Here is a 14,127-nt window from a genome sequence, read left to right as displayed (position 1 = left end):
TCCTCTCACCCTTACACATTAACACTGTTGCAAGCTGCCCACCCAGAACTCTCAGGCACAACTCACTGACACAAACACTGGCAGCTATTCAACCAATACAGGCACATCACCCAGACATGCGACCCGCTTTCTTGCAGGAGAAGGTGGTGCATATCGGAAGGCAGCAAGTGGCTGTGGCATTTAGCCCCTCGAGCCTGTTCCGCCATTCACTGAGATCATGTTGGACCTGTGACCTCACTCCATATACCTGCCTTAGCCTCATATCCCTTAATACGCTTGGTTCACAGAAATCTATTAATCCCAGATTTAGAATTCACAATTGAGCTAGAACCAATTGTCGTTTGCGTTCGAAAGAGTGTTCCAAACTTCTCCCACCCTTTGCGTGTAGCAGCGTTTCCTAACTTCACTCCTGCACGTCCTGGCTCTAAATGTTAGCCTATGTCCCCTAGTCCTAGTATTCAAATCTAGGAGACCTCCAAAAACAGTTACAAATGTCTCGACAGCCAGAAGCAATAATCCAGCCATTAACCTGTAAATCCTGCATGGTCCCTTCAAATAGTGCTGATGGGGGGGTCCTCTAGGCACTCTAAGACACGTTCAGATGGTCGGGGTTAAGACTGTGCGTTGAGTTGAGCGTTAGGTCCCAAAATGGTGTCTATCACTTTAAATCAGCGTTGCACACAGATTGTATCCATTTTCTCCTTACTTTACATGCTTCCGGCGTTCGGTATTTGTGCACACGTTAGCTCCTATACCAAGATGGCGTCCGGCGCACGTCACGCTGGAAACGTGTGTGCGCAGCCAAGATGCCATCTTGGATGTTGGAGAATCTGTGCAGCACCGAAACAACGGGCGCGACACGGCCCAATTTAGCGCCTGATGTGTTTATGTAGATCGTAAAACCAGAAGCAATGCAAATTATTATCAGTGGTGTAACAGGACTAGCTGTATAACTCTATTAAGAATGTTATATTAGCATTCCTTTATTGTTCACACTTTGAAATATATCAACAGTAATTTTTGAAGTAACTTAAAATTGATAAATGTTAGCATTGTTAGCAGGTATTTGAGGAACTTCTGGTTGTAGGCAAGTACAAAGGTCTAAATCTAAAGGGTCAGGTGCTTTACAGTGAGATCTATAGCCTTCTTGGTAGCAGTTAAGACAGATCCCTCAATAATATTACTACCAAAGAGAATGATCTTTGGGAAAAAAAAGTCATGTTAAAAGTAAGTTTACGTTTAAATTGATTTTTGAGTCTTTACAGAAAAGACGTAACACAGTGACACTAGTTTGAAAATCCGCGTTAATCTTCAGATGGTGCTGCAGCTATGAGAGGAATCACAATGGTTAAATTGCTAAGATAGTACTCTAATGTTATTTGGAAGGAAATAATATCCTCATTTGGACTTGGAATTCCAAAATATAGGATATACTGAAAGCAGGCTGAAGATCCATAGGATGTTGCCCATCATCGGATCAATACTCTGGAACCACACCTTCCTGCTTGTACACTTCCAGTGTTTTCAAAATGAAAGAATCTCTCTCATTAGTTGCTGGACAGTAATTAGTTACATTGAACAGTGTTTGTTTTGTGCAAATAAATGCACACAAAGAGTAGAGTAAATAATGTAACTAACTCGCCTGAAAAGGTGAAACTTTGGCTTAGTGTAAGTTTTTTTTCCACTTATTTTGTATTTTGTTTTACCTTTTTGTTATAAATCAATTTTTTTTTTACTCCTCCTTTAAAAATATAGATATATTTACTTCTCCCCACTCTTCAGACTGCCCTGCACCATTCAACCTCCCCAACAGAGAATGGGCATTTGATCTGCCTCTAGACCTTTGCTCTTTTCAATTTATAATGGCCAGTAGATGGTGCTTGAGACTGGCCCTGATTGACTTGCTCTCTGATTTTTCCCTCCCCAAGATTTCCAGTTGAGATAGAGAACTCGCCACGTAAGAAATCCTGGGAGTGAAAATACATTGTGATGCCTCAGGTTGGTTGCAACCGCAAAATTTTTGGACTTTACAGGCTTCCCACTGGGAATGCACTTTTACACGCTGAAGTTAAACCCGGAAATAAAGCCGGGTTGTGGTCGCGACCCAAAAAATTACTATTTTCAACTCCGACCCACCCCCAACCCACCCATTCTTGGGGTTTAAAATCACCCCCCTATTCCATGACAAAATGGCTGCAAATTACAGTCAAACTTCAAAAATGAATCCTTCTTAGAAAAATATAGTAAAACCATTTTCTGTATATAATATGGCTACAGAACCCAAAGTGGCAATTAAAACCATTCTAAAAGTCTATTATGGAGTCCACATACTTTCGTCCAGTGGCACTCTTAGGGAAACTTCACAGCCCCATCATCATTTTACATTGGGTCCAAGTAATTTTGCATAGATTTCACATAATCTAATAGTTAGGGTGGAATGTATTAAACTTCAAGGTATGTGTAATCCTGTTCGTATCACAAGGTAAGATGTGTGTATATATATGTATATATACATCATGCTGAGAAATATTTCCCCCTTTGGCAGGCATCTCATCTGCGTCACACAGCTCAGACAGCAGCGGTATTCTATCGTGTGACTCACGCTGCAGTCTTGTGGAATATATTGAGTAATATTGGAAAGTAACATTACCTTTGTACTTATTCCAAGGTTGATCAACCACTTGAGCCTCGCTGTCACAGTTTATCGTTTCAGCTGCACCTTTTGAATTGTGCTGCAGCCTTGTAATGTTCTCTAGCTTGCCTGTTGTTCTGTAAGGGTCATCCATTTGCACATTTAAATGCTTTTTTTTTATTATTTTGTCTGTGCTTGTGTCTGAAGTATTCACAATAATTGAACAGCTATATTGAGACTCAAATTTCCATGAATATATCTATTCAAAGTGCCCTTTTACCAACACTCCATTATATTGCCGGGGCTGTTAATTGAACTGCTGTGGATGCCTGGAGCCAGTGGCTTTAGTACAACTCAGCAAAGTGCATTCTTTTTAAGATATTGTGTGTTTATGCCTCACTGCTTGCCTTTGCATCAGCCTCTTCATTATTCTATTACATGGTTATTGTTTGTTCTCTCTCTCTCTCCCTTTTTTTATATATTAAAAAAAAATCATCTGCGCCTGAATATCACAGTGCAGTCACCCAAGTCTAAACAGCCTCCATGGCAGCTTCTGCCAGCCAAAAAGCAGACGAGTGTGTCCGATCTGAAGCAAAGTGGAATTTCTAAACAGAACACAAGTACTGTAATTGCTTCTTTCATGTGTCCGGCAGCCGTTGACTGTGCAGTTGGTGTTATTGTGTGGTTGATTTGCGTGGCTTCTGCATGTCCATGATTCTGCACCCAGTGGCTTTCTTCATATCCCATTTTGTGGCAGAAAGCCACATTTTTTGCGAGGCATGTGTCAAGGCTGTCCACTCTGCTGTTTCTTTAGTTTTATTTATGACAACAAAATCTCAGGGAGATCTGTTAAAATCAATTTCTGTTTAAAATGAGCTTTTTTTCTCTGGTGCATAAGAATCGACCCAAAGAGGGCTCCGCTCTCCCAATCTTCCATTGAAAAGTATTTCTGGGAACTAGATTTTTTTTTAAAGGTTAGTGTTACCAAGCTTGCAATGAGCAGAGATAATTGGATTTTAAACCTGTTGCTAATGATGCTAAAATGGAGGTAAGTGTCAAATATGTAACACTCTCGCTAGAATGTGCCTTTTGGGAGCATAGCATTACTCATCGTACTTTATAACCAAGGTCAGTGCTTATTTCATTGCTCACACTAATGGTTTCTTTGTGACTTTTTAGCAGTGGGATTGATGCACTGTGACTAGGTGTCTCTTACTGACTTGGAATAGCTATGCTAAGAGCCTGAGGACTAAATACGCCAGATATAAAGAGCTACAGAGAGTATTAACAATAAGAAAGGAAAGAAAAAAGCAACACTTGCACGGAAAAAGGGACATATCACATTGTTAAACATCTCAAAGCATGAACAGTATTGGAATAAGCAGTGCTCAGGCTGGCTCAGAGTCTTGGGATATGTTTTTCTCTGTTTAGTCAGTTTATTCAAAAAGTAGAGGGGAATGTAAAGCACTCTTCCCTGTACATATATAAGCAAAATATAGTCCACAAAAATCACTGTGAACAAAAGCACATGGAATGGAAAGCTAATTGGCTTTCCAGAACATTGCACAGGCAACAGAACAATTTCTTGTTTGCACTAAGACTAATTTTGCGAGGCGAGACAAGGCTGGCTATATGGAACCTCACTAGGCAGGAGCGTGAGTCAGTGATAGGACTCTAATACTATAGGGTCCAATTCTGAGACCATCACCCAATCCAGCAAGCCTCCATGCCAGGAGTGGAGTCTTGCAAAACTTGCCCACCCTGTTTTAGCCTTTTCAATACATTGAGTTCTATTTGTAGATAACCACAGTGCATAAATCTCTTTGCCGAATAAAAGCTAATAATCAACTAGTGGGAATCAGTGCAACAAGCACATCATGGCTCATCATCTTCTAACAACGGCGAGGAAGAGAGGGAGGAGTAGCCACAAAAAAAATAGATCCTAACAGTCAGTAGAAATTTACAATAAAGCAAAACATGTTGGAAATGCACATCATATGAAAGAGAAAAAAAAAGATGGATATAAAAGATTGATTGTACAGTCCCGAGGTCATTTTAAAATGTTATTTAACTGTTTCAAGGGATGATAACATGAACAATTCTACACTTGCATTAAGTTGTGTGTTACATTGGTTCTAAAAATGCCGTACTAACAATTCACCGAACACAAGCCCCATTAACTGCAGGTCAGTGTGAATGTTTGGATTGCTCTTGGGCACTCCAGTAAAACCTGGCTCCTGCTGTAATTCTGACAGAACATTGAGATTCCTAGTTTGAAAAGGGGAATGTTATTCCTTACTATGAAAAAAAATATTGACCTTTTTCCTCCTAGTTTTGCAGATTTAATTCAGCCTTGTCACTTGACCTTTCATTACATTGGTAGAATGCTGTGTACTTGAATAGCTAAATGGAGGCATCGCAGGGATAGACTGCATGTTGGGTTGATGCACTTGGAATGTCTGATATATTTAATGCATGCTGCTGTGTGTTAATCCTCTTGCATGGCAATTCTGTTTGTCATTTTTAGTTTGAATCCATTTTGCCTTAACACGAATGGTCTTGACGATTGTAGCAGGTAGTTTTTGATTTCCATTATCTATAAAGGATGTTGAATACGGTACTGAAGTGAAAATCTGATGCATCAGTAGTGATAGTGTACGTTAGAAATTGCAATTCTGAAATAGCTAAACGATCAGCAAAGGTTCCAAGTTAGAGGTGAGGTGAGTCCCTCAATAAAGAAGGGAAAACGCAAGTAAGTGATCCATGGCCACTTGAGTGTCTCTAGGTAGCCAGTTAGATAGTATCAATGGCAGAGGCTTGGTAATAGGGCCTCTCCACGTCCCCTCTGAGGGAATTGTAGATAGATGGGGACATCAAAAGCAGAAAAAAAAGTTTGCTTTTATATATTATTGAATTGTAGGCCTTAAAGGGTTAAAAAATATTCTCTAAATACAATGAACTGGAAAATTCCAGTTCTGTGAGGCTTTTGGACAATGTGCAGAGATTCTGTTATAGTCCTAAGAAGTATAAATGGAGACAGATTCCTTACACCGTCAAAAGGTTAATGATCATTATATAACTAGAGCTAGATATTTTAATGAGACAATATTTGTTTAGCTCATCTAATCATGGATTCAAACCTGTCAGAAACAGATATTCAGAGCACACTTTATTAAAAATGCTTCAGCTTTCCTAGCAGCTCCTTTGGAAATTCATTTCCCTTGAGTATAGAAGATTAAGGGGTGATCTGATCGAGGTATTTAAAATGATAAAAGGATTCGATAGGCTAGATACAGAGAAACTATTTCCTCTGGTGGGAGAATTAAGAACGAGGGGGACTTCATCTTAAATTGAGAGCTAGGTCATTTAGGAGGGAAATCGGGAAGCATTTTTCACACAAAGCGTAATGGAAATCCGGGAACTCTCACCTTAAAGGCTGTGGATGCCGGGTCAATTGGAGTTTTCAAGGCTGAGATTGATTGATTTTTGTTTGGTAAAGGTATCAAGGGATAAGGAGCTACGGCAGCTAAATGGAGTTGAGGTACAAATTAACCATGATCTAATCTAATTAAGCAGGATCAAGGGGCTGAATGGTCTGCTCCTGTTCTTATTTCCCACACTGCAGTGTAAATATTACAGGCTTGTGAACAAAGCTGATGGTGGGTGATGTTTTCCAGTAATGTACTGATAAAACCACTCAGTTGACATTGCTGGATAAGGAACTACTAAGTTTTTCCATTACCTGAAGCTCAGATTCCTCAATGTGGGATGACCTTTGTAAGTTTGTGGAGGTATAAAGTGGGTGGGAAGGTTGTGTTTCTCTCATCTCTCAGTCTGCATGCCTCCCATTGGCTGATCAAACAATTGCAGTGGCTTTTGGAGTGGTAGAGGAGTAGGTGATTCATGTGTCTACCCTGCCAGCTGAAGAGGAACCAAGACACTGCAATGTAGATTTGACAGCAGTTTGGAATTCTTGATGTTCAGGCTTGCCTGAAGCTCGGTACGATTCACCAGCTCTGAACAGGGCTACTAGATGGAACACCGTGCAATACCAGAATGCCTTGGGAGGGGGAGATGGATAAAGCATTGAAAGAATCACTCCCAAAATACAGAAACATTGAAAGAATCACTCCCAACACACAGAAGCATTGAAAGAATCACTCCCAACATACAGAAACATTGAAAGCATCACTCCCAACACACTGAAGCATTGAAAGAATCACTCCCAAAATACAGAAGCATTGAAAGAATCACTCCCAACATACTGAAGCATTGAAAGAATCACTCCCAACATACTGAAGCATTGAAAGAATCACTCCCAACATACTGAAGCATTGAAAGAATCACTCCCAACATACTGAAGCATTGAAAGAATCACTCCCAACATACTGAAGCATTGAAAGAATCACTCCCAACATACTGAAGCAGTGATACAGCAAAGACATTTCAGACCCAGAATGTCCTTTGCTTCCAACCGATGGAGGCTACATGGCAGTAAATGGGACCAAATAAAAATGGTAGAGGAGTGGTAAAGTATAAATGGGAAATTAAAGATAATGATAGCCGGGTGTACTAGGAGATGGTCCTGTGCATTTAGGATTCGACTTTAATATTCTGTTGTTCCTGGGACCATGTGCTAACAAAAATCTGAAGGCACAACAGATTTTTTAGTGTGGTGGGGAGGAGGGAGAGTGGGGGCACAAATGAGTAGAGTGCAACATCCAGTTATTCATTTATGGAAAAGCCTTTTGATAGAAGTGAGAATCGAGCCTTTTATGATGAACATTTGTTATATTAGCCTGGAAGTTCCTGTGAGTAAAAAGTGCTTTTGTCAGTGAGAAATGTGTGTGCAAGGGATTGAAAAATGCGATATCTCAACTGACGTCCTTTCCACTCGTTCTAAAACTTTAAATTTCTGACCTGTTCGTCCATACGGAATGTGTAAGAGCAGCATTAGCAGTTCAAATCTCATTCTAACTGCTGCATAATAGAGGAGCCTGTGACTTTTCTGGATTCCTCCACCACACATGCAGTGCACTAAAACTTGCCCATTTTAAATGGGCATTGAAGGCCAGTCAGTGTGTTTTGAGCAGATCCCTCAAAGCTGCATTCCTCATTCCTTTTTGCTGCCACAAACTTGTACGCTATGGGGATTTATCTCATTGCTGCTTCATATTGGATTTAATAGAAAAAGATGCAGAGGAGCAAAGAATGGATGCTGGGGAGATCAGATGGTACCAATGACAAACTAGCTGCACTCGCCAATGTAACAGCAACTGTATCTGTAGGCCCAGACACAGCTGGCAATAACGGAACTGTCTTCATATGCTTTGATTCACCCAGGATGCAGTTATAGAACTTTGCGATCTGCTTCAAGGAGACCTGCAGCCAACCTGCACCATAGGGACAACATTGCCAGTGGCAGTCAAGAGGACCACAGCCCGTAACTTTTTTGCCTGATTCTTTCCAGGCTGGAGAAAGGGACATCAGCAGTGTCAGCCAATTTGCTGTCCATAGGTGTATCAAGCAAGAAACTGATACACTGTTCAGCAGGGCCAACAATTCCCTTTCCTTTCTCTCTTAATGGCAACAGCATACAGCTGCTCAGTTTCACTATACTGCTAGACTTCCCAAGGTACAGGGTATCATTGATAATACTTGTGACCATTCAGACCACTAGGCACAATGCTATGGCTGACATGAACAGATAGTGGTTTGACTCTTATCAATGTCTAGCTGGTCACTGACCACCAACACCATATCTTGCAGGTCAGCGCTTACCATCCAGGCAGTAGCCACAGTGTTTTCTTTTTAAGACAACCACCAATGCCAGACTTATTCGAAGGCTAAGCTAAACCCTCCTTGCAGACCAAGCCTTTCCTTTTCAGCCCTATTTATTATTTTATTTTATTCATTCTTGGGATGTGGGCATCGGGGGCAAGGTCAGCATTTATTGCCCATTCCTAATTGCCCTCGAGAAGGTAGTGGTGAGCCACCTTCTTGAACCGCTGCAGTCCGTGTGGTGAAGGTTCTCCCAAAGTGCTGTTGGGTAGGGAGTTCCAGGATTTTGACCCAGCGACGATGAAGGAACAGCGATAATATTTCCAAGTCGGGATGGTGTGTGACTTGGAGGGGAACGGGCCTGCTGCGCTTGTCCTTCTAGGTGATAGAGGTCGTGGGTTTGGGAGGTGCTGTCGAAGAAGCCTTGGCGAGTTGTTACAGTACATCCTGTGGATGGTACACACTGCAGCCACAGTGCACTGGTGGTGAAGGGAGTGAATGTTTAAACATAGAAACATAGAAAATAGGAGCAATGTAATGTCATTGAATGTCTAGGGGAGGTGGTCATTGCCTGGCAATTGTCTGGCGTGACTGTTACTTGCCAAGGAAGGTGCCCTTCAGTGCCAAAGAAGGCAGCCCTCTTTTCACCTCCCTTCATCTAGTATAAGCTCCAGTGAAGCATCTGGCAGTTCATGGGTGAGAAGCTTGCAATGTGCAGGAGTTTTGCAAACCCCTTCCCTCATGTTGTAGCCAAGAATCGATCCACTGTGTGTGAGAGCTCGCACAGAGAAGGTAATCTATGCAATCCCGAAAATCAGGAGTAAACAACCATGGGAATGCAGGCAGCGGAAGCGCTTCCATCCACTTCCCGGTGACTTGCACACGATCAGGAATTTCCCGGCTGTTGTTGCTGCTTCCTGTCCTTGATAGGTAGAGTATGACATATAGGATGGTGGCCAAGTACCTTTATATTTCCTTTGGTCCTAAAATGTTAGCTTCCAACAAAGCATTGGAAGAATGTAAGGGGCCTGCACAATATTGAATTCTTCATTGCCACTGAAGTATTGCCATTGTAGGTTAAGTGGGAAATCTGTTCAATTTTCTGGCACACACCCAAATAAACAAGCAACATTTTGCTAATAATATTCTTTGTATTTTCAGGCAAATTAAAATATTACCATGATACGTCAGTAAGTTGTTGCTTGTGCAGTTTTATACTGAAGTTTTTGCTCGCTTGTGCATGTAACACCATATACCTAATATCCATAAACAGATGTGTTGAAGTTCTTTTCATTTGATGACAACAGAGACCTTAAGCCAGGGAACTCCTGCCAGAAGACTGGAAGATGTGATTCGGCTGGCAGAACTGTGCATTGAGGTACTTCAGCAAAATGAGGACCACCATTCAGAGGTGAGGTTTATTTTTTCTCAACAAAACAGATATGTCATTAACAAGAACACTAAACATTTGTTATCTAAATCTTGCTAATACCTGACACAATTTCTATTTTAGAAAAAGTCCTTTGACACCATGGGCTAGATTTTCAACTCGCTGCTCGAGTGTAAAACTGTCTACAGATCGGCAAATTTTCATTTCCATTGATTTCAACTAAAATAAAAATTGGACGGTTTCTATAAAGGCCGGCCAATCCACAGCGCCAGTTCGATACCCATGTGGCGAGTTGAAAATCTACCCCCTATCCTGACTAACTGCAGTAGTAGCTAGGAACAAGTTAACTTATTCAGAGTATTAATGGCACTCATATTACAAGTTATGGTTTCTCAGTTTGATTTGAATCCAGCAATTCTTATCACTACTATTAAAATGACTGACTCATGCATTAATTCACCCCCTTGCCTCTGTGTTTCCTGCACAGTAACACATTATTGGCTCCAGGCTCTCACTTGTAAGCTGTCTTGTTACTCATGATGTACATAGAACCACGGCTATATCCATGTGCAGTTATTATAAGTAAAACATCTCACTGGTAACTTGAGTTGCCATTACTGGGTTTCATGTAATTGGGCACCTCGGTCCTGCAAATGGTTAAGATGTTTGTTTCACATCACTCTGCCTGCCACATTAGTCCATCATCCATAGCTTTTTGTAAGTTCTTAGGAAGCTAGCAAATGGCCTTGCAAAAGCTAAATAACTTACTTCACTGGGGAAGGGGAGAAGCACAGCGAATTGGCCAAAGAGCACTAATCCTCACTCTACATCTCCCTTGCTGCCATGTTGTTCAATGTAGCCCAATTTTCATTTTTAAGATTCAGTTGGTTCCTCCTCAAATATATGTTAAATGTTTGTCACAATGAAGCAAAAGGATTTAAAATAAATATGCCTAGATGCCATCAAATTTTAAGATATAATGAATTGAAAATACTAGACATTAATGTCATTTGCTCAAAAATATCTTCATAAAACCCCATTTATTATTAAATATCTACATGATAGGCTCAACCCCCTTGAGTACTGAATTCCATTTATACCTTTCAGAATCCAAATGCATTTTACATCAGTATAAAGATGGTGTTAAAATGATGTTTAGTACCACTGAACCTTGTGGTAAATTATATTTTTCCTTGTGATTCTTTACTTTCCTACTTTAAGGACAGGCTAAAAACAATATTTGAACAGGTAAAGGAATATGCATTTTGATACATCAATGTTTTGAGCAATTTTTAATTACAGCTCTGTCAGCTGATACACCTTTGATTTGAAGTTGAGATGTCGGAGCACTGTGCAACATCATTAGTGTCAATAGTCTATTCCCAAACCATTGTACTGTACTTACAAAGCATAATGAAGTTAATCACATGCTTTATTGCCTTATTGGGGATTTGGATCATGGAAAGCAAGAATGAAGGTTGAAATACTGCTGAGCTAATCCCAAATCAGGATTTTGATTGATGGGGATGACATGTATTTCTGTGGGTGCAGCTATTGATCTGAAGAACATGTCCAATGGGGCTAAAACATCCACAAGCAACTGGCCCCCGCTGACTCAAATTAAGAACTCAAGCCAGCCACTGCAACCATAGAATATTATTTCCCCCTTCATCCCTCCATTCATCACCATCAGTACTGAGTTTTTTCAATTATACAGTTTTTATACCAAGCAAAAATTATCCTGGTTCTGTGCTGGTAACAGGGTCATTTACCTGAACCAAAATTTTCAAAAGATCAATATTTACAAGATCGCAGATAATTACAGATGAAGAAGACTATTTGACCCATATTAGTTCATCTATCCAGAAACACCCTACAGCTCCCTGCCTATTGCAGCATCTACTTGTTTCTTAAATGATTCCAAGGTTTTCGCATCCACCATTTTACCGGGAAGTCCATTCCAAATGTTGATCGCTCTCTATGTGAGGAAGAACCTCCTGATATCAGTCCTAAAGTTAACATTTACAAGTTTGAAACTCTTGTCCAACTCTCACAACTTAACTTAAAGTAACATTCCTGATTTACTTTTCCATACCATTTACTATCTTATATAGCTCTGTAAGATCACCTCTCAGACACCTTCTTTCCAGAAACTAAAAAGTCCGAGATTCTCCCATCTTTCCTCATAACTCAGACCCTGACACCTGGAATTGGCCTTGTGGCTCATCTCTGCACTGCTTCCAGTGTTTGAGAGTCTTCCTCTGTCTCGGCAATCAGAACTGGATGCAGTTTTCAAGGTGTGGTCAGATCAGAGCACTATACAGTTTAATCATAGCTTCCTCTTACTACGGTGCTGTGCAGTCTATGTAGTTCAACCTTCTGTTGGTTTTGTTGATTGCTGCTTTGCATTGGTTGAACATGTTGAGCATCGAATCTACTAAGACTCCTAGGTTTCTTTCCACTTCACCTGTAACTATTGAGTTTCTGAATCCAGGTCATTTATATAAATGAGAAACAGTGATGGTCCCATTGCCTCGCTCTGGGTCACCCCTCAGTGCTACCCCGTCCTGCCCATCTCAACATAACTCCTCTAATGAGTACTCATTTCTATCTACCCTTCAACCAGTTTATTGTTCGTTCCCAGGGTCTACCCTGAATCCTCACAGCTTTGAGCTTGAATAAAGACGTTCATAAGGGACTTTATTAAATGGCTTTTCAAAGTCAAAGGGCTTTCCACAGTTGGGATGTTACTTGCTCAAAAAAGTTAAGGAGGTTGGTCAAGCATAATCTTCCATTAGTTTTACATGGAATGGATGTGATACTGTACCTATTATATCCCTCTTTTTGCATATGGACATGACATTGGCATGTCTCTAATCTACTGATACCTCCCCAGTATCCAGTGATTCAGTCATAATGGTTGTCAATGCCTCATCAATCTCCTCCCTAGTCTCTTTCAACACTCAGAGCTAAATACCATCTATCTCTGTGACTTATTTGTTTTGAAACTTTTTAGTCTGCTGAGGACTTCCATCTCATTTATATCAAAGTTGTTGATTTTACTTTGGTTATCTCTGTATTGGGAGGGCATGTTACTCATGTCTTCCCTTGTGAATATTTGGAGGAAGTAATCATTCAGGATATGAATTATTTTGTGCTCTTCCTCATTTTCAAGCTCCTTTGCATCTTTTATCTCCTCTCTGACTACCCTTTTGCTGTGTGGTACTGAAATAGTTTTTTACTCTTATGATGCTTAACATCAGCTGCTTTGCTTTCTTCCCAGGTCTCTCTCTGCCTGTACGATCACCTTTTTAACATGCTCCTACCAAACCTTGTATTCGTCCCAGTGGGCCCCTTCTCCTTTCACCCTGCAGGATCTGTACATGGCGTTCTTCCGCTTTACCTCACTTTATATTTGTTTGCTAATCCATTTAGGGTCACGTTTGAGATCGTCGGTTTTGGGAATGTATTCATCCTGCTTGCTGAAAGGGTTGAAAGTCCAGATGTCTTCGCTGTATTGGAGTTCTAATTATTGTTCATATCTGAGCCTTCTGAGGCAGGATACTATTGTAAACAAGCCATCTGACTGAATGGGTTATCTTGTGGAGATGCATTTTAAGAATCCTGGCTCAGCTGGTAGCGCTCTCATCCCTAAGTCAGAAGGTTGAGGATTCCAGCCCCACAACTACAACAACAACTTACACTTATACAGAAACTTTTCCATAGAAAAAATGGCCCTGATCGTTTCACAGAAGGGTAATCAAAGAATGGATGCTGAGCCACGGGATATTAGGAGGGGTGACAAAAAAGTTGGTCAAAGAGGTGGATTTTAATGAGAGCCTTAAAGAAGGGACGAGGGGTGGAGGTGTTTACGGAGAGAAGTCCAGTGCATGGGGACTACAGTGACGTTAGTCACTAATGTCAATGGTGGGGTGAAGGGAGAGGGTCATGCACAAAAGGACAGAACCAAATGAATAGAGAGTCTTTAAAGGTTGTAAGGCTGAAGGTGGTTAGAGAGATGAGGCCATGAAGGGATTTGAACAAGAGGATGAGAATTTTACATTTGAAGCATAGGGGTACCAGGAGCCAATGTACATCAGCAAGGTGAGTGGGTCTTGGTGCAGAATAGGTTAAGGACAGCAGAGTTTTGGATGAATTGAAGTCTATGGAGGATGGGAATCTGGCTGGGAGAGTATTGGAATAGTCGATTCTGGAAGTGACAAAGGCACAGATGAGGGTTTAAGGAACAGAGGGGCTGAAGTAATGGCAGAGGCAGGCAATGTTATGGTGGTGGAAATAGACAGTCTTTATGATGGATAGATTA

The 14,127-nt window shown here is 40.9% G+C and overlaps 1 protein-coding gene across 3 annotated transcripts in view; it reads left to right on the top strand.

The window, feature by feature from the left end:
• Positions 1 to 14,127, top strand: part of cadps2 (Ca++-dependent secretion activator 2) — a 603,629-nt gene that overhangs the window by 462,602 nt on the left and 126,900 nt on the right. For all 3 annotated transcript variants that reach the window (XM_067999803.1, XM_067999802.1, XM_067999801.1), the window contains exon 17: positions 9,721 to 9,824. In XM_067999803.1, the coding sequence (XP_067855904.1) occupies positions 9,721 to 9,824 (104 nt within the window). The remainder of the gene's footprint in view (positions 1 to 9,720; positions 9,825 to 14,127) is intronic.

Source organism: Heptranchias perlo, chromosome 18, assembly GCF_035084215.1.
Source record: "Heptranchias perlo isolate sHepPer1 chromosome 18, sHepPer1.hap1, whole genome shotgun sequence".
NCBI lineage: Eukaryota > Metazoa > Chordata > Chondrichthyes > Hexanchiformes > Hexanchidae > Heptranchias > Heptranchias perlo.
The sequence above is the reverse complement of the archived record's forward strand: the minus strand, read 5'-3'. Positions and strand labels throughout refer to the sequence as shown.